At 54.1% G+C, this 18,923-nt stretch overlaps 4 protein-coding genes across 5 annotated transcripts; 3 read left to right on the top strand and 1 right to left on the bottom strand.

Annotated features, from left to right (window-relative positions):
- Positions 1-899, top strand: LOC120751867 (histone H5). The gene has a single exon (XM_040062351.1). It carries the CDS (start codon positions 161-163, stop codon positions 734-736), a length of 576 nt encoding a protein of 191 aa, XP_039918285.1. The 5' UTR covers positions 1-160; the 3' UTR covers positions 737-899.
- A 2,093-nt stretch (positions 900-2,992) lies between these two features.
- On the top strand, positions 2,993-7,667 carry GCAT (glycine C-acetyltransferase). Its single transcript, XM_040062568.2, has 9 exons — positions 2,993-3,204; positions 3,290-3,420; positions 4,024-4,125; positions 4,653-4,799; positions 5,090-5,244; positions 5,764-5,846; positions 6,220-6,391; positions 6,786-6,907; positions 7,301-7,667. The coding sequence occupies exons 1-9, from the start codon at positions 3,003-3,005 to the stop codon at positions 7,450-7,452; spliced, it is 1,266 nt and encodes a 421-aa protein (XP_039918502.1). The 5' UTR covers positions 2,993-3,002; the 3' UTR covers positions 7,453-7,667.
- Positions 7,668-7,823: 156 nt separating this feature from the next.
- On the top strand, positions 7,824-16,114 carry GALR3 (galanin receptor 3). 2 transcript variants are annotated; one of them, XM_040062571.2, is made up of 3 exons: positions 7,824-10,282; positions 13,619-13,990; positions 14,925-16,114. In XM_040062571.2, exons 2-3 carry the CDS (start codon positions 13,641-13,643, stop codon positions 15,820-15,822), a joined length of 1,248 nt encoding a protein of 415 aa, XP_039918505.1. In that variant the 5' UTR covers positions 7,824-10,282; positions 13,619-13,640; the 3' UTR covers positions 15,823-16,114. The 2 variants fall into 2 exon arrangements, with proteins under 2 accessions (XP_039918505.1, XP_039918503.1); XM_040062569.1 differs by lacking the exon at positions 7,824-10,282 and adding an exon at positions 12,186-12,382.
- On the bottom strand, positions 10,160-11,114 carry LOC120751990 (noggin-like). The gene has a single exon (XM_040062573.1). The coding sequence runs from the start codon at positions 11,112-11,114 to the stop codon at positions 10,368-10,370; it is 747 nt and encodes a 248-aa protein (XP_039918507.1). The 3' UTR covers positions 10,160-10,367.
- Positions 16,115-18,923: the final 2,809 nt, after the last annotated feature.

Genomic DNA, 18,923 nt, shown 5'->3' with positions numbered 1-18,923 from the left:
GGGGCACCGGCGGCAGAGCGGCGCTGGCTCTGCTGCGGCTTCACCCACCCACCGCTCCCCTGCCAGCCTCTCCCCGCCCACGGGCGGGGGTCCCAGGCCGGGCGGGCCACGCTTCCAGCCGTGAGGGCGTAGCGGGGCATCGCGGGACGAGGCACTCACCATGAGCGACAGCCCGATCCCACTGCCGCCGGCTTCGGCCACCAAGCCCAAGCGGGCCCGGTCGGCACGGCGGCCGGCGGCCCACCCTGCCTACTCGGACATGATCACGGCAGCCATCCGGGCCGACAAAAGCCGCGGCGGCTCATCCCGGCAGTCCATCCAGAAGTACGTGAAGAGCCACTACAAGGTGGGCCAGAACGCCGACGTCCAGATCAGGCTGGCCATTCGACGCCTGCTGGCCGCTGGAGTCCTCAAGCAGACCAAAGGTGTTGGTGCCTCCGGCTCTTTCCGCTTAGCCAAGGCCAGCAAGGCGAAGAGGTCTCCTTCCAAGAAGAGAAAGAAGGCAGCCAGGAGATCCGCTTCGCCCCGGAAGCCGGCTAGGTCCAGGAAAGCCAAGTCCCCGGCCAAGAAGCCCAAGTCTGCCGCCAGGAAGGCTAGGAAGAAGTCAAGAAGCCCAAAGAAAGCCAAGAAGCCAAAGACTGTTAAGGCCAAGTCCCTGAAGGCATCCAAACCCAAGAAGGCAAAGCGGTCAAAATCCAGAGCCAAGTCCGGTGCCCGGAAATCGCCCAAGAAGTGAGAAGTCTAGAGGCGTTTCGGTACCCTCCCCGTTGGTTCTGTAAATAGCTGTTGCCTTTATTTTTACTCCTTCCTACTGCATTTTATAAAGAATTGCTCTATTCTTGAATTGAAATAGCTAAAGCAAGGCAGTTGACGAATGAAAAAACAATTTTAAAATGTTACTGGTCTGGGTTTTTATTCCGATGTCTCAGAAATTTCTTGTGTGTGTGTCTGTTTGTTTTAGTAACACTGGGCTGCTTGTTGTGCGTTGGGAGTGATAGTGACTCTGTGTGTCTGTCGGGGTCGTGCAGGATTTCAATTCCTGGTCCTGCCCCAACTCCTGGGGGTTTATGTGTTTGCTGGAGCCGGGCAAAGGCATTGCTGGGGAAGCTGGGACATATGGTTGCAAAAGCCCTGGCCTTCCCTGGAGAAGGAAAGGGGATCTCTGTTCCCTCATCCACTGCTGCAGATGCCCACCGTGGGGATGAGGTGAGGAATGTTGGGCTGTTAGGTGTGAGGTCCACCTGGTGCTGGAAGATAACCAGGGCTGCCCGCCTGCCTGTGGAGCTGTCTCAGCACAGCTGGGTGGTGGCAGGGACTTTTGGGGCAGGGATGGGACAGAAGGGGTGGAGCAGGGCCAGAGTCTGTCCACATTGGCTTTCAAAGAGTTGAAGGTGTCCATGAAGTGGGAAGTGGGATCACGGCGGGGAGAAAGGACAAACACAGCCATAAGCAGCTTTGCTTCCCAGGAAGGGACATCCTGAGGCAGTGGACAGCTCTGCAGGCAGGCTGTGGTGGGCAGCCAGGGCAGGGTGAGGCAGAACTGCTGGGCTCAGCCCTGCTGTGATCTGGGGGCTCTGGCTTTGTGCCCAGTGGGGGCTGGCATGACTCCAGGGCCTGCCTGGCTCCTGCCAGAGCCCCTCCCTGGGCTGGGCTGGGTGATCCTAGCAGCCAGGGCTGCCAGGGAGCCTGTGGGCTGGCCTCACTGCTCAGCAGGGTCTGAGTCTCAGGCAGGGACTGCCTAATCCTTCTTGGCTAGAGACAGATAAACTCCTTGATCATCAGGATCCCCAACCACTTGGGCCAGGAGCTCCAAAAATCTCAGGGGCTCTGGATGCCCAGCGCCCTTGGACTAGCTGTGCCTAAATCTCATCAACCCAGGGTCTTCACCCTCTCTGATGGCTCCCAAATCTTCCAGCCTGGGCTTCCTAAATCACTTGGGTAAATGGCACCTGAATCCATTAACCAGTAAAGATTCCAAATTCAGTACTTCAGGGTACTGAAATCCTTGGCCTGGATGCATCTAATCCCTCTTTTTCTTGAGACCCTTGGATCAAAGGCTCCCAGGACACCTAGACTGAAGACCCTGAATGCCTTTCAAGAGCCAGGTACCTAATTCCCCTGTAATGAGTGGTCTAAACCAACTAGGGCCACAGAATTCCCCAGTCAGCTGTAGCAGAGGAAGGAGATACCTAATCCAGATGACACAGGTTGCCCAGAGAAGTTGTGGATGCCCTATCCCTAAAAATACTCCAGTTGGGTTTTGATGAGGCTCTCACCAACCTGGTCTAGTGGAAGGTGTCCCAGCCAATGACAGGGAGCTTGGAACTAGATGATTTTTAAGGTCCTTCTGAACCCAAACCACTCCATAATTCTATGACCCTTCCTGTCTAAAGCCACTGAGCCTATAGTTTACAAACACATTTGGTCAGAGGTGCTCAAATCCCTTGGGTCTGGGTATTCTAATTTTCACCTAGTAAATCCTAAACCTCTCTATCAGATGGATGATCGGTCACCTCACCGGGGTGCACCCACATAGTACAGACCCATGGTTCATTATCCCCAGTGGTGGGCACCCAAAAACCACCTAGCTGCAAGGATCCAAGTCACCTGCGCTGAGGACCCCAAATCCCTAGGCAGAGGCATCTAATGCTCCTGGGCTTGTTGATCCTTGAGGTCCACAATGCCCTGTTGCTATGAAATCCCTCAGATCCTAACACATGACCCCATTACGGTTCCTAAATCTCATGGATGGCGTTCCCCCAAAATCCCTCAGACTCCAGGCATCACATAACGCCTGGCTCTAAACCTAAACCTCTTGGGGTAGATCTCTCCTCCGAAGCAGCTGCCGACTGCCTCCGACAGAAGGCGACCAAGCGCTTCCAAGCCGCTGGCGCTGCGGCGGCGCCCGCCCCTCCCCACGGGGGGCGGTGCCCCGGCGGCCAACGGGCATTGGTCAGTAATTAACCCGTGATTAATTAGCGGCGGTGGGGCGGAGCGCCGGGATGTGGCGGGCGGCGGCGGTGCGGGCGCTGCCGGGCGGCGGGGCCGGCGCCCCCCGGGCCGCGTCGGGAGCGGCGGCGGCGCAGCTCCGGCGGAGGCTGGAGAGCGAGCTGGAGGACATCCGCGGCGCCGGCACCTGGAAGAGCGAGCGCGTCATCGCCTCCCGACAGGGTCCCCACCTGCGCCTGGCGGGCGGCGGCGGCGGTGCGTGCGGGGGGCGGCGGGGAGGAGGGCTCTCGGTCCCTTCTCCCGCTGCCATGCCCCCGCTTCTCTCTGTCTGCTCCCGCAGGGATCATCAACTTCTGCGCCAATAACTACCTGGGGCTCTCTAGCCACCCCGAGGTGATCCGTGCCGCCGTGGAGGCCCTGGAGAAGTTCGGCGCTGGACTCAGCTCCGTCCGCTTTATCTGCGGTACCCAGGTACTGGGCAGCATCCCCTTCCCCGCGGGTCGTTCGCATGGTGTCCACGTCGACTCCCCTCTCGTCGCTCCCATTCGGCATGCGTGCACAGTGCTAAGTTATACGTGGCCCGGTGAGAAAAAGAGCCTGCCAAGTCCCCGCTAGCCAAGCGTCTGGAAATATGCCAATTTAAACCATTACAACACTTAAGAGCAAAGAAACTGAACACCCCTCCGAATTCGAAAAATTGATGTCTTTTTTCACTCTCTCGTGGGTCAAAATTACAGTGAACCTGATTTGAAGTGGCTCCATCAGACCCAGCCCGGTTTATCCCTGCTGGAGCCTTTTTTGAGTCCTGCCTGGTTAAGTGCAAAGAACAAGCAGAGTTTCTCCCTTGGGCATGGGGGAGCTTGGAGTCTCCCTGCTGAGCTTTTGGCATCCAAACCCATAATCATACTTTAGGGCTGCATTTGCTGAACACAAAGTAATTTCTCCCACGCACACATACCTTTTGTGGATAAAACCTGGCTGTCTCCTCTCCTTTCAAGTCAGCATTTAACAGCAGTGGGCAAGCAAGAACCTGTGCTGCCCCACTGTTGACTCCTTCTCCTCTCTTCTGCTTAGAGCATACACAAGGACCTGGAGGAGAAAATTGCACGTTTCCACCAGCGGGAAGATGCCATTCTCTATGCCAGCTGCTTTGATGCCAACGCCGGTATCTTTGAGGTTCGTAAGGCTTCCCTTGTGCTGTGCATTGAGGAGGGAGGTGACAGCAGTGTGGCTGCCATGCCTTCCAGAGGCTCTGCTGTGAACTCTGTGCATCAGAAAAGGTGGCAGTGGCTGGTGGTGAAGAGCCCTGACTTGGGGCCCTTGCACTAGGGGAAGCCATGCAGAGGCATTTAACCACCTTCACCTCTGCTGTCTCCAGCCAGCTCCAGCTCTTGGGGAGGGCTCCCATTTCTGCAGAGGTCTGTACTCCCCCTTAAAGCGTAGGTGAGAGGAAGGGGTGATCTCACAGGCATATTAGCAAAGGGGGAGGGAGGTTTTGAGCTCAGAAGCCACAGGCAAGAGCCTGGCATAAAGAAGTCAGGGGATAAGGTGTCTAGGAAAGAAACTTAAAGTTTAGCAGTGTCAGGAGAGATGTGGTAGCTGGAATCAATCACAGTCTTGTTCTCTGCACTGAGGGAGGCTGGGAGATCTCAGTGAGGTGATATCCAGAGCAAAGGATGATCCTTTCTGTTTGGCACGACTAGGCCCTGCTGACCCCAGAGGATGCAGTGCTGTCAGATGAGCTGAACCATGCTTCCATCATCGATGGGATCCGCCTGTGCAAGGCCAACAAGTACCGCTACAAGCACATGGACATGCAGGACCTGGAGGCCAAGCTGAAGGAAGCACAGGTATGGAGGTCTGCTCCCACCCCAACACCAGGGCACTTGCTTAGCTGTGCTGCCTGTGCAGGAATGAGTTCTGGAGGGTGAGCTCTGCCTTTTCCTGTGCAACAGGCATTGTTTTTGCCAACAGGCAAAACAGGCATGGATAGGCTAGGTGACAAGGCAGCTGGTTGTGATGCAAATCTCCCCCATCTCAGTTAGGTACATCCTCTCGGTACAGGAGTTTGAGTGTGTCCCTTTGCCAGCCCCTCAAGGTGACATCTTCACCCCTGGGGGTGTCATTTCCCCTCCAATAGAAACATCGTCTGCGGCTGGTGGCCACTGATGGCGCCTTCTCCATGGACGGTGACATTGCACCCCTGAGAGAAATCTGCCAGCTGGCCCAGAAGTACGATGCCCTGGTCTTCATTGATGAATGCCACGCCACCGGATTCTTGGGACCCTCTGGGCGGTAAGTGACAGCCCCGTTTCTTCCCCCTCCCCTGACTAACTCTGAAGCAAGGCCAAAGGGCTGATGACCAACATATTTTTGTATGGGGCCTCCTTAAAGGCTTTGCACCTCACCTTTGGATTGAAAGGAGATGCTTTAGCAGTGATCCATCCCAAAGTGGCAGCTGCTTCTCAGTGGGTAATGGATGGTGTGACCATCTCATCTGGGCCCCCCCTCCCCTGGCAGGTGCTTTGTGTGGACTATTAAACTTCTGTGTGGGAAGTTTGAGCACTTTCCCGCCTCTAAGGGATGCTCTTACTTCATGAGGTCCCAGTTTAGGCTTTCTGCAGGAGAGGAAGGTCAGCACTTGCGTTGAACTATCTCAAGGGGTGATTCCTCCTTGTCTAGAAGGAGGGGTGCCAGAGACCTGGCTGACAGTGCTTTGTTTCCCTCAAGGTATCCGGCAGCTTTCCCAGTGTGTGCTGGCACCGCTGATAATTCCTTTTTCTACATTCCTTTTTCTACATCCTTTTTCTACAGGGGTACTGATGAGCTCCTGGGAGTGATGGACAAAGTCACTATCATCAATTCTACCCTGGGAAAAGCTCTTGGAGGAGCTGCAGGTGAAGGCAATTTCCTGTCCAGGGTCCTGCATGCCCTAAAGAGCTCTAGAGCATGTCTTGTTTCTTTCCTCTGCCTAATGATAGGGTAACAAATGCATGTTATCCTTTTCCACTGGTGGCATGAGGCTTGGTTTGTGATGTTGCTGCAGGATTAAGGGAGATTCTGCCGTGTGCTCCTTACACTGTCATCTTTCTCATGCATTTGCCTTTGGGGTCAAGGTGAAACCTCTTGGTCAAAAGCATCAGCTGTGGTTTTTAGACCTGGTTTGTACCTAAATTCCTGCTGTAGGTGCAGGTTGGCTTTATCAAGAAGCCTCACTCTAAGCAGGTCTCCCTGGGGTGCCTTGTCCAATTCTCTCTCCTCTGTCTGCAGGCGGGTACACAACAGGTCCCAAACCCCTCATCGATTTGCTCCGCCAGCGTTCCCGCCCATACCTCTTCTCCAACAGCTTGCCCCCTGCCGTGGTGGGCTGTGCATCCAAGGCCCTGGACCTGCTCATGGAGAGCAATGCCATTGCGCAGTCCATGGCTGCCAAAACCCAACGGTGAGGGGGCCGTGTTGGGGTGGGAACTTTGTTAGGAGTGAGTTGTCTGTGATTTATTCACACCCCCCCCACCCCGCCTTTCCTGGTGATAGCTGTGAAGACAGTTTGCAAGTCAGGGCTCAGGGGAAGCTGCAGGATGTATCTGTCTGTGTCAGGCAGATGCTCCATGAGCTCTGGGGCATATTGTCCACTCAAGGATCTGTCCCATTATGCTGAGCAGGACGTGGCAGGAGGTCACTCCAAGAGGAGAGATCGCTTCCCTGCACAGAAGATAAACAGTGGAGCAAATCTTACCCAGTTCTCAGTGGCCAGGGCTCCCAGGGGAAAGAAAAGGAGTGATTTCCAAAGAAAGGGTTGTTGAGGTTTTTACTCATCCTGTTGTTCCCATCACCAGGTTCAGAAGTAAGATGGCGGCGGCTGGCTTCACCATCTCAGGGAAAGACCACCCCATCTGTCCGGTCATGCTGGGGGATGCTCGGCTGGCGTCAGTGATGGCAGAGGACATGCTCAACAGAGGTGATCTGGGGAGGGAACTCAGTATGCAGACAACTTCCTGGAGGGAAAGGACGGTTGGCAGTGTGCCACCACAAGCCCTTCTTTAGAGGATGTTCCTGCATGAAATCCAGTACTCCTCCACCCCCCAGCTGCAAATGTCCTTATGGTCTCCCCCAGATGTTGCTGGCTGCACCTTCTTTCTCTGCTAGGGAGGGGATTTACAGTAATGCTCTTGACCTGCTGTGCTGGACTCCCCATTGCTGGCCCTTAACCTCATTTCCATGCTTGGGAGCAGATGGCATTTGAAAACCCTGAAGGCTGGAAGTGGTTATTGAGAGGAGAACCTTTCTATCACCCAGTACACCTCAGCCTGCCCCCTCAGCCAGGCTCTGACTCTGCTTGTTTCCTCCCCAGGCATTTATGTCATTGGCTTCAGCTACCCCGTGGTGCCCAAGGGAAAGGCGCGCATTCGTGTCCAGATCTCAGCCGTGCACAGCGACGAGGACATTGACCGCTGCGTGGAAGCCTTCACTGAGGTGGGACGGAAGCACGGAGCTCTGTCTTGAGGGGCCAGACAGCACCTCCTCAGCACCATCCCTACCCACAACCAAGTGCCTCTGATGGGGAAAAAGGCTTGAGCTGCACACTGCCAAAAGCAGGATCGTTCCTCAAGGCATCACAGCCTGCATCACCTGAGTCAGCCGGCGGGCTGTTGAGCGTGCTGGCAGTATCACTGGCAGCCAGCACTTTAAAAGTGTCATTAAAGGTGTCCTGCAGTGCAGCAGATATTTGTCTGCCTCCTGTTTCCACATCCAGGAGCTGCACCCCATCCCTGTCCTCTCATGCTGTGACCAGACACTCTGCTATGTCTTCCCTGAAGCCTCAGTTCAGATGCTGAAGCGCTGCAGTTCCTGCTGTGTGCTGCTGATGGAAATACAGCATTGCTGATGTGCCTGAGGTTGCCTGCTTCTTCTATGTTGTCCTGTGCGTCCAGCAGCATCACCCTGGCAGATCTGACTGCTGCAATTCCCCACTGAGGCAGGGGTGTTTCCCAAGCCCCTTTCAACCTGTGCCACCAGCAGCTGGTTAGGGAAAGAGGATATGGGCCAGCCAAAGCTCCGTTGCTCCTTTCTCTCCCTCTCACTCCCAGGTGTTAGATGTGAGGCTTGCTTGGTCCCTAGCTACAAGGCTTTGCCAATTGCTTTAGTGGTCCCAAACCTGCCCTGGGAAAGACGCCTTGCCCCAGAGAGGCCATCAGGCAGCGGGCAAGCTGAGATGGCAGAGGCCAGCAGCATGGGGAGAGGATCTGCATCTGACTGAGGCCAGGGGAAGAGCAGGTGACAGAAACCTTTCATTTTCTTCCATGTGGCAGGAATCTCTGAATTTGTTCCTCCAAGCTGTGCTGTAGTACTTCAGCATTCAAAAAGGCACAAGTGTGACCTGGGCATCTCTTGGGATTGCTTTGTATCAGTTTTGCTTCAGATCAGAAATTGTATGTCCTGCCAGCTGCTCTTGTGCCAGCTGAGTACCTGCAGCCAGGGACAGATTCTAGCTGAAATGAAGTGTGCTGTGCCTGGGTGCTGGAGTACTGGGTCATGTCAGCAAAGACGTGAAGTCCTTACGTGTCACTGGGTTGACAGGGAGCAAACTGCAGGGCAATTATCTCTGACCTGAGCCAGAGCAACTGCAGTAGAATACAGGTGTTAATCCAGGACTGTAGAGCTTTAAAATGATGCAAAGGACAGGGAAGAAATGTGTCCTATAGGTTCAACAGGCCTGCAACCAAACCCTGTTAGAACAGCTGGTAGTGTAAATGTGTGCCGATTTTGTTTAATTTTCCATTTCCACAGGCCCTGAGCTCAGCCTGCTGACAAACTATGATATGGAGCTCCCTTTCTGTGGCACTGGGCCCTCACAGTGCTGCAAACTCTTTTCAGCAGGCAGTATTTTCGCGTGGGGAAGGCAGGGAGATTGCTCTCAGGCCCCTTGTGCAACCTGAAGAGATCAAAGTTCAGTGAGATGGGCTCAGGTATAGGGAGCTTGAGACCCTGAACCAAATCACTGCTGATTTGAGACCAATGTGTGTGCACCCCTTGCTCCACACCTCCTTTACATACCTGTACCACCCTTCCTCATGTTTCTCTCCCCCTGGTCCCCAGCCCTGGTTTCCACCTCTTCCTTGGCCTTCTGCAGGCATCTCTGCTGATGCCTCCACTCCACTCGGGATTAAACTCCAAGCGGTTTAACCCTGCTCAGGCTTTCAAGTCCTCCTCACTGGCAGATGTCTCTCTGCTCAGCTGCGGGCCAGAGCAGGAACAGCCTCTCTCCTGTGGGCACATGCGGGCTTGTCCTGCTCCTCTTCTCACCAGACGCACTGACCCTCTCACCTCCGCATCTCTCCGGTCCCTTGCCAGCCAACTCCCTGCACTCTGCCTGCTTCCAGGCCAAGCTCAGCAGCAGACTGCAAAGCTGTCTGGGGAACAGACTGTGGAGTGCTGGAGTCCTGGGAAGGCAGGAGGGTCAGACAATGGCACACTGGTAATGCATAATGCCAGTACTCACTGACTTGTAGGCATGTTAATATCGAATTGAGGCAAATCCTCCCGCTCTTTATTGCTTCAAGGCCTTCCAGCCTTGGTCTGATCTACAGCTCTAGGCAGCTTTTAGCCCAGAAAGCAGAGGATATTTTGCTGAGTGGAACATAGAGGCAGATGCCACTTTTTGAGGATGCAGTTCCCACCCCAGGCTTCCTTACCTACCCCACACCCCTGTATGCTGCTCAGGCAGTCCTGAGTCTGGAGCTGTCTCCCTCTGCACCATGCAATAGGTAGGAGATCCACATATTTTACCTCAAAGTAGGGGACTATCCTATCCCATCTCATTTTCATACACACCTAGCCCCAAAAATGCTTCCAGCCCTGGGTCATGGCCCACCTCTCACTTCTACCCTTACTAGGCTGCCTTGTTGCAGTCACAAACTACCCCACTGCCCACTGATTCACTCCAGCCCCTTTCCACATTGCTGTTTCCACCCGGAGCAGTGACCCACCTCTACCATTTCTCTGCCCGAATTCCCTTGCCCTGGCTCCCTGCCTGCAGCCCCAGCCAGGCAGGGATGCCCCAGCTTGGACTGAGCTGGCCGGGGCTGGTGCAAACGGGGTCTGAACCTGCTGTTCAGTGCCATCATATTTCCATCCCTCGTCCTTTGCTGGAGATAAATGCTGCACAAGGGCCTCTGCTGGTGCTGATGCCTCACGGCACTGGTAGGTGAAGGGTGAGGCAGCTGCACCGCCCCACCCGGGGGTTTCAGAGACAGAGCAACGACCACAGCCATCCCCACTTCCTTCCTGGAGGTTTATTTCTTCTGTTTGGGGGGATTTTCCCCCAGCTCCGAGGGTGAGTCCAGGGAGACGTTTGCCTTTTCAGGCCTTTCGGCTGCAAGAACGGGCACCGGGAGCTACCTCAGCTGCCCGCAGCCCCCTCAGCGGCAGGAGCACTTGCAGGCGGCCACGACGGGGTAGGGGACCTGCCGCCAGGTGCAGTTCGGGGGCCCGGGGTGCTGCGGAGTCCAGCAGTGCCAGGCCAGCAGCTTGATGCGGGCGAGCTGTGCGGGACGGCAGGTCATGCCGGGCGGCCAGGAGCAGCCGGGGGGCCCCGTCTCGCAGGTGGTGTGCCGCACCCAGCGGGGCCAGAAGACGGGGCCCAGGTCGACCCAGGCGGCGGCGAGGCGGCAGCTGGCCCGTTCCACCAGCCACTGCCGCAGGCGGCGGGCCAGGGCCCCCGCTCGCTCTGGGGGCAGCAGGGCGGGCAGCTCCAGCCCTTCCGCCTCTCGCCACAGCTTGCGGTGATACCGCCCGGCACCCTCGGCCAGGTCCCTGCTCACGGACTCCAGGTTCTCCTCGAGGACGCTCCCGTTGCGACCGCGGGGCTCCTCGGTCGCCATCCAGAAGGGGTCGAAGGCCGAGCCCAGGAGCCGGCGCAGCCGCCCGGGGCGCAGGTGCCGGGGCTTGGGGGCGTAGCGATAATCCTCGGGGGAGAGCGACAGGCTGTAGGGCCGCACCGGGGCCGAGGGCTGGCCGCGCAGCAGGCGGGCGGTGGGGTCCGCCGTGCTGGACGGCGGCAGCAGCGGCTCCCGAGGTTCCTCCGGAGGCGGTGGTGTGCCTGGGGTGCCCGGTGCTGGGAGCAGGCAGAGGAGGAGGAGGAGGCAGCTGCGGTGGGGTCCCTCCATGGCGAGCAGCGCCGTGGCAGGCTGTGCCCGGCTGCAGTCTTGCGCTCTGCCGCATCCCCTGGGTTATCACCGTGTCCCGAGGCACGGCCTTCCCCTTTTCCCTGGTTACAGCGGCTGATAGGGAGCTGGCGGGGACGCCTCGCTCCTTCCCACCAGAGGGGCAGGTGGGGGGGAGAAGCCGCATGATCCCTCCAGCCACTGAGTCAATGGGGATAATTTGAGCTGATGTGGAGGGGAAGGGGTCTCCTTTTCTACATCCTGCTCCATCATTGGAAGAGGTACTCACAACCTTCCCAGGGAAGGGAAGCTGGTGGCCTTTGAGTGTTGCTGAGAATGGGATCACCAAGCTGCACTCAGCACACCTAGAAGTCCTAGGGCACAGGTCCTGTCACCAGGATGGACATGGCAGCAGAGAGGCAGGAAAGGAGGGCTATGTGGCACTGTCCTTTCCTGGCACATCAGCCAGCCCCCGTGTGTCCCAGGCTGCTGTGATGGAGCTGCATCTCTGGAGGTGGCCATCCTGGAGGTCTTGTCCTCCCTCCCATACTGTGGTACTAGTGGAGTGGAGACTGGACTGGGTGGAATCCAAAAGCTGCTTTTTCCTCCTTCCCTGGGTCAGACATTGTGGGAAAGGCTCAACCTGCTCAGTGCCACTAACAATTAATAACAACTAGTAACAGCAGTTAATTGCTCATCCTCCAGAGGATTTAGGACCCTATATTCGAGGGACAGGGCAGAGACAAGGCTCACAGTGGTGGGATATTTACATTCTCTGGAGGTATTGGACAGCACGTCCTGTACACCCAGCATCGAGAGGTGGCTGCTGAGGTCCAAGGGACCCTTTCCTCCTCCATCCTCCCTTTTCCACCAGAGAGTAGTGGGCTTTCTCTCTGCCACCCCCTTCTCAGCAGGAAGAGCAGGGAGCAGCTGAGCCTGCAGGAAAGCTGGACAGAGAGGAGTTAACTCCAAACCCAACCTCAGGGAGAGGGGAAAAAAAAAGCCAACAGAACTATGGATCAGCAGCAAGAGCAGAGGGAGGGAAAAGGGGGAGTCAGAGAGAGAGGAGAGGAGCTCTGGAAGGAGAGAGAGCAGAGCTGGTGGTGGGCGGGGGGAGGCAGCAGAGCACTAGGCAGGAGTGACTGGGATGACCGAGCTGCCCAGATAAACTCTTCTGTTGTCTGCATCCTCCCGCTACCACTGCGTGGGCTGGACTGGAGGTCTCTCCCTGAGCGAGTGGCAAATCTGCAGGCCCTTCCTCTAAAAAAAAGGTGAGTGCCGGCTTCCAAAGCTGAAACTGCTCCCCGAGCAGAGACACCCTGGTGCATTATGCATGCCCAGAAGGAGATTGGGGCTCGTCTGCTTCAGTGAGGAGCTCCTATGGGGCCAGATCATTAAGCTGCATAAGCTGGAGGGAAGCTATCAGCAGGACAGAAGGGACTAAAGCCAGAGAGGCAGGCACAGTCTCTTGGTGTGATACACAAAGAAGCTGGGAAGCAGAAGTGGCATCAGCTTGAGTGATGGGGGAGCATGGAGTGAAGCAGCTTGCATGACCCAAAAAATTAAGTTAATTGCTTGTCAACAGTAGCTAGATAACAGTGTCTTTCCTCCTCTGTTTTTGCACAGAGAAGGACAATTTGTTCTAATGATAGCACATGGGAAAGGCTTATTTGGAGACAGGCTGTTGATGTTCTGTGCCTGAGCACAGTGTTACTTAGGGCTGGAGGAAGTTTTGCAGCAAATCACAATGCCTTGAGCTGTGATAATAACAGAATCCTTCACAATGATCATCATGTTGTATTTCAGGCAGCTCCAGGGTCTCGTCCCCATCCCCATCTACCTACCGCCATCCAGCCCTTTACCACCTCTCAGCATCAGGAAAAGGTGCATTTAGTTGGCTCTCCTCTGTGGAGAGTAACTACTGCGCAGGGAGCAAGGAGCAGCCAGTTCCAGGGTGGAGGTGGTCCCATCTTAAGGAGTTCCCTTGGGATGGAAATATGTTGGGGTGCTGCTGCTGTGGGGTGTGATCCCGGGCATCAGGTCCTTGCTGCCAGAGGTGGCACAGCCCTGGGCTGAGTGTGCTGGGAACACTTGCAGCCCATGGGAGCCTCCTGCCCCATGGCCCTGTGGCCAAACTCTGTTGAACACTAGCCAGGATTTAGACTTGCCAAAGCAAGCAATCCCAAGGGGTTTAGCAGCTTTGGGAATGTGGGAGGAATGTGGATGAGGCCAGGTGGCAGGGCAGGAGGGATCCTTCAGGGTGTTGGGAGCACAGGAGAAGTTCTGATGGCAATGTGAATCTGAGCAGGAGAAAGACGCTTCAGCTTTGCTCAAGCCAGGCAGATGTGGGCTGACTGACCACAACAGCGTTCTTGTAAGTGATGTCAGGATGATCTTGGTGGCATCATTTAACCAGCTGGTTGGGACTGGCATCTCTGGGAGAAATGTGTGTGTCAAAGGCTGGGGTCAGGCACCTTGGGGCCTATTATCCCTTTCTCCCAATGCAGGTCCCTGGAGTCTGACAGGAAGATGCCAGGGGCATTGAACATCTCTTCTGACAGGCCAGAGCTACGAGCAGCAGGGATTATTGTGCCCATCATCTTTTCCCTCATCTTCCTTGTGGGTACTGTGGGAAATGGGCTAGTGTTGGCTGTGCTGCTGTGGAATGGCCAAGTCAAGTACTCCACCACCAACCTCTTCATCCTCAATCTGGCTGTGGCTGACCTGTGCTTCATCATTTGCTGTGTCCCCTTCCAAGCCACCATTTACACCCTGGATGGGTGGCTCTTTGGGGCTTTTGCCTGCAAGATTGTGCATTTCCTGATCTACTTCACCATGTATGCCAGCAGCTTTACCCTGGCTGCTGTCTCTGTTGACAGGTAAGCGTCCCCTTCCCTTTGAGTTCTGCTGCTCAGGGACACCTGTATTTGCCACTCTTGAGCTAAGGGTGCGAGAAAGGCCACTACTTACCTGTGACAGCTATAGCTGGTCTTTAGCTGCACAGATAATTTGGCTCAACAGATAGCAACTTGACCAGCCTAGTTTGTTAGGAGTTAGAGGTAAACAAGTCCCCAGGTATGAAAGTGATTGGCTGAATTCAGGCTCAAAGGGACTCCAGCCAATCCCAGGGAATCATGGATACACACATATCATTGGTCAAATGAGCTGGGCTGTACTAAGATTAAAACCAATCACACATGTACGAGAGGGAAATTTGAAGTCCCTATACAAGGAGCTGCCCATCAATAAATGCTGGCTGTTGCTGCATGAACTTGGGTGTGTGTATGTCACATTCCTGTCTCCACCATCCGTAACACTTACCCTGTTGGGTGTCCTGTAAGAAGCGGGCTGAGTCTCCCCAGAGGTAGGGCCAGCAAAGCCAGTCTCCCCAGCTCCCCATGCCCTCCCCCTGTACCAGGCCAAGCTCTCAGTCTAATTACCCGGTGCTCCCTTGGGAAGGAGGGGTGTCCACCATGCATAAGCAAGAACAGCAAAAGTCCCAGGGCAGAAACACAACTCAGAAGAAACAGAAGAGTCCTGCTCCTATCTTTCTCTTACCTGGTTCAAGGGATACATTGCTTGCCCTTCCTGAGCTAGCACAGCAGAGTGGATGATAGAGATCCAAGACCCACTGTTGGAATAACCCTGATATTTTTGTGAATTCACTGTAATCCTCACTCCCAAAAGGTTGGGGAGGGAAGAGATGGGTGGCTGCATGGGAAGGGGTACACAGATAGCAGTTCCACAAGGCAGGAGAAATGCCTCATCTCACCCATGTTGTGTTTTGCCTCTCCTCCTTCCCCTCCTTGCTAGGTACCTGGCCATTCGCTATCCACTAAAATCCCGGGATCTCCGCACGTCCCGAAATGCAGGAGTGGCCATTGTGGTAATCTGGTCACTGTCGCTGCTCTTCGCAGGGCCTTACCTCAGCTACTACCAGATAATCCATTACCATGGTGTGCCCATCTGTGTCCCCATCTGGGAGGACCAGCACCGAAAGGTTCTAGACATCCTCACGTTTGTAGTTGGATACCTGCTGCCTGTGATTGTGATGAGCCTGGCCTACTCTAGGACCATCAAATTCTTGTGGACTTCTGTAGACCCCATAGAAAGAATCTCAGAGTCTCGGAAAGCCAAGAGTAAGGTCACCAAGATGATTGTCACAGTGGCCATTCTGTTCTGCCTCTGCTGGCTGCCCCACCACCTGGTCATCCTCTGCTTCTGGTTTGGCCACTTTCCTTTCAACCGGGCCACTTATGCTTTCCGCCTGGCTTCCCACTGCCTTTCCTATACCAACTCCTGCCTCAATCCCATTGTCTATGCCCTCATCTCCAAGCACTTCCGCAAGCGTTTCAAGCAGGCCTTCACCTGCCTCTTCTTCCAGAACAAGACCAGGAAAAAGAAGAAGAAGAGAGTTGGAAGGAAAGTCCATATGATCAGTATGGAAAGAGGTTTTGTCAACAGAACAGGAGCTTTCTATAGAGGCAACACTGAGATGACAGAAGTCCCAGAGGAGAACACCAGGAAGAGGGACCATGAAGGTACCAGTCATGCCAGAGCATGGACTCAGCAGGTACAAGATGTTTCAGTCTCTGTTCAGAAGGAACTACAGGAGGAGGAAATTTTGGCAATAGCTGGCCATTCCTTAGATGTGACCCCTCTGAGACAAACTGTTGGACAAGAACAAGAAGAAGCCCTAGAAAAGGGCTAGAGAGGCAAGAAAAAATCTTTATTTGCATCACATTTTCTGACCACATCACAGTGGTTTTGCTTTCCTCCAGGATCAGCTCGCCCATGCCTTATCCCCACTGAGATGGTTTTATGTTGGCAGTGAGAGATGAGCTCACTCATTCAGACCCGTTAAACTGAGTTCAAGTCCCCCAGAACTCCTCAAACACCTCCTCCATGATCCTGTAGCCATGTCTGAGACCTGCCATCATCCCAGCTCAATATTCACAGTAAAATTTAAGTGACTGCAACAGCCTTCCTTCTCTTTAATTACGTATGGCATTTTTTCCACTGTGTGGATCCTGAATATGTAACTCTTAATGTGAGGCAGATCTGCACCTATAATTTCCTAAGAGACGGTAAAAGATGGGAAGTTTAGGGAAAGCTGTGACATTGTGGGACTCCCACACTTCCACAGTGAAGCTGGGAAACAATTACAGGTTGTCATGGCACTTGTAGCTGTCCTGAGCCCTGCATGGGCTACAAAATCCTCTGATGTTCTCACTTGTCCCTATGCATGGTGCTGGAAGCTGTGTCAAAAGTAAAGGGGTTTTGGCCCCAGCCAGTGCTGTGAGCATTGTGCAGTGGGGCAAGGTAACATCAGTCAGCTTGCAGAGCTGTGATGTGCATGAGCAGAGCCATGATTTTCCCCTTATTTCTCTTCTTTTTCTGTTCCCTGCTTCTGTTTGCGTAAATCTTTCCTTTTTACTTTGTCCTGCCCACTCTTAATTCCTAGCTCACTGAAGCTGTTGTACACTTTGCTAGAGCTCTGCTCCAAGGACATCCCTTTTTCTGTGCAGAGGCTAACTGAAGAGGAAGGCCAACTGAGCTGAGAATTAGTTTTCTTTTTCCATTCAAGTGCTTGATGTTGCTTTCTACATTTTGAGCCTCCCTTGCCTCTATCCCTGTTTCTGATTTTTTCACCTCTCTCCTTTCATGGTGGCTGCCACTCCTCTACAGCAGATGTCTTTCAGAAGCATGTCCAGTGTGCCTTACCCACCTTCCTGGGAACAGCAAGTTCTGCAGCCACCCACTGCACATAATGCCATGGCTGGTGACCAGCTCACATGGCCTCATCACTTCTTCAAGTGAAGACTCACTCCACAGCCCAGAGCATTGGAGGGAGAAGGGAACAGCAGTCAGGAACGATGATGTGGCACAGCTGGATGCTGCCTGTTCTTGCCTAGAAGCAGCTGGGATGTTTCTCACCCCTGATCCTGCTCCTCCTGGTCCCGGCTTGCAAAAGGAACAAATCAGATCAGGACTAGCTGCTGCACATTGGGGTGAAGCCCACATGAAACAGGACAGAGGACAGGGAAGATCTTGGGGAGAAGGTGCGTTTAGCATGACAAGTGGCTGCAAGCCCTGGGCCCCTTCACTAAGCTCTGCCTGGTGCTAAGCCCCAATTTTGAGGAGCACATGAGCAGGAAGAGCAGGTGCTGAGCTGGGGTTGGGAAGGCTCTGGAGCCAGAAGGGAACTCCTGTTTATCCAGTACCAGTGTACATGCTCCAACTGGTTTCCTCAGCTCAAAAGCAGAGGTGAAGCAAAGATGTCATTTTAATTAAACCTGAAGGAGTTGATTGCTGCTTTCCACGCAGCCTTCCCTCCAGACTGATTGGCATTCTGCAGTCTCTGCTCCCAGCTTCTTGCCTTAATTAATGACTCTTTTCTCTTATTTTCTATCCTACTTTATATCGCTCAGGCTGACAAGCTCATCTTTAACCCTTCAGGGGCTGGTTTGCCACATCAGTAGAGTGCTGCTGTTCCAAGATCTGGAACAGGGTAGGTGAAATGGGAGAGGTGTGAGCAGGTGAGGGCATTGCATTTAGTGGCAAGCACTAGGCCTTTTCTGTGGAGTAACTCAGTCCTGCCAACTGTGTGCTGATTCTGGTGTCTAGCATCTCCCTGGCATGTGTGACATGAGCTTGACCTCACTGGGAGGTGTCAGACCCAGCTGCCAAGCAGCTCATCTTGCTTATGACCCTGTGTGCAAATCTGGCAGCCCTGGGAAGGGAATTCTGGTTATTTGCTTTTGGGTTTAGCTGCTGGTTGCTAATCTATGACCAGCCTTAGCAGGCTACCAGCTGAATATTTTAATTCTTCCACATGCTCTCTTCCCCTCTCAGAGATTTCATAAAAAAAACCCAGAGGAACACAGTTTGCCATACCTCCTTTATCATCTTCCTAATCAAAACTTGCTGATTCCTCCACCTAGTCACCCCATGGGCCCTGGCGTGCTCCCCCAGGCTGGCCAGGCACAATGCATGAAGAAGGCATATTTCTGTCTCTTTCTGTGATGGAAGAGATCTTTGCTCACATAATGAGCAAAGGAAGCGGATGAAAGGGTGAGAAGTTTGCCCTAAAGACCCTTCATGGGGCTTCCTTAGCAGCGCAGATAATTGCTGTGCTCGATTTGAAGTCTGCTAGAAAGGTAAAGGTGGAGGAAGTAAATGAGTTTAGCTGTTGGAGATTAATTATTTTGGCTGCTGAACAGCTGAACAAATTCTTGATGTTCACACACATTGCAGTGTGTGCTTTGCATTCGATTGTGTGGGTGAAGTGGCTGCTCCAGAGAAAGGTCATTTGCTTAGTAACATCCATGGAGCTTTGCAGGGAGGCCTTGTCAGGGCTGCTGCTTCTGCTAAGGCTCCTCTGTGAGACACAAGCAGGTTCTCAGCTGTTTGCTTGCTTGAGGCAGATCCTCAGCCTAGCTGGTTTTGGTTGCATCTTATACTACAGCAGCAGCCTCAGAGCCAGGGAGGCTGCTGCTGGCTTCAATGGCTGGGAATTCTGCAGATCACATGGTCTGAATTAGGAGGGGAAATGGAGTGTATTTGGAGGTCAGGTAGTGGTGAGAGGGAACCAAAGCCTAAAGTCCTGGTTGATATCATGGCCCTGAGAACAGGGACTGATCATTGTTCAGGAAGGGATCTGGGGGATGCATTTGATGGTGTAGCACAAAGAAAATGAGGAGTCTGGACTGATTTTAATGGCAAAATAAATAGATAAATAGAGGGAAACCTGTGCTGTTGTTTCCATTCTCCATTACTGCAGCAGATGCCTCCAGAAGATGCAGAAAACTG

The sequence above is a fragment of the Hirundo rustica genome, chromosome 4 (assembly GCF_015227805.2).
Source record: "Hirundo rustica isolate bHirRus1 chromosome 4, bHirRus1.pri.v3, whole genome shotgun sequence".
Lineage (NCBI taxonomy): Eukaryota > Metazoa > Chordata > Aves > Passeriformes > Hirundinidae > Hirundo > Hirundo rustica.
Note: the sequence above shows the minus strand (reverse complement) of the source record. Positions and strands in the feature narration are given on the sequence as shown.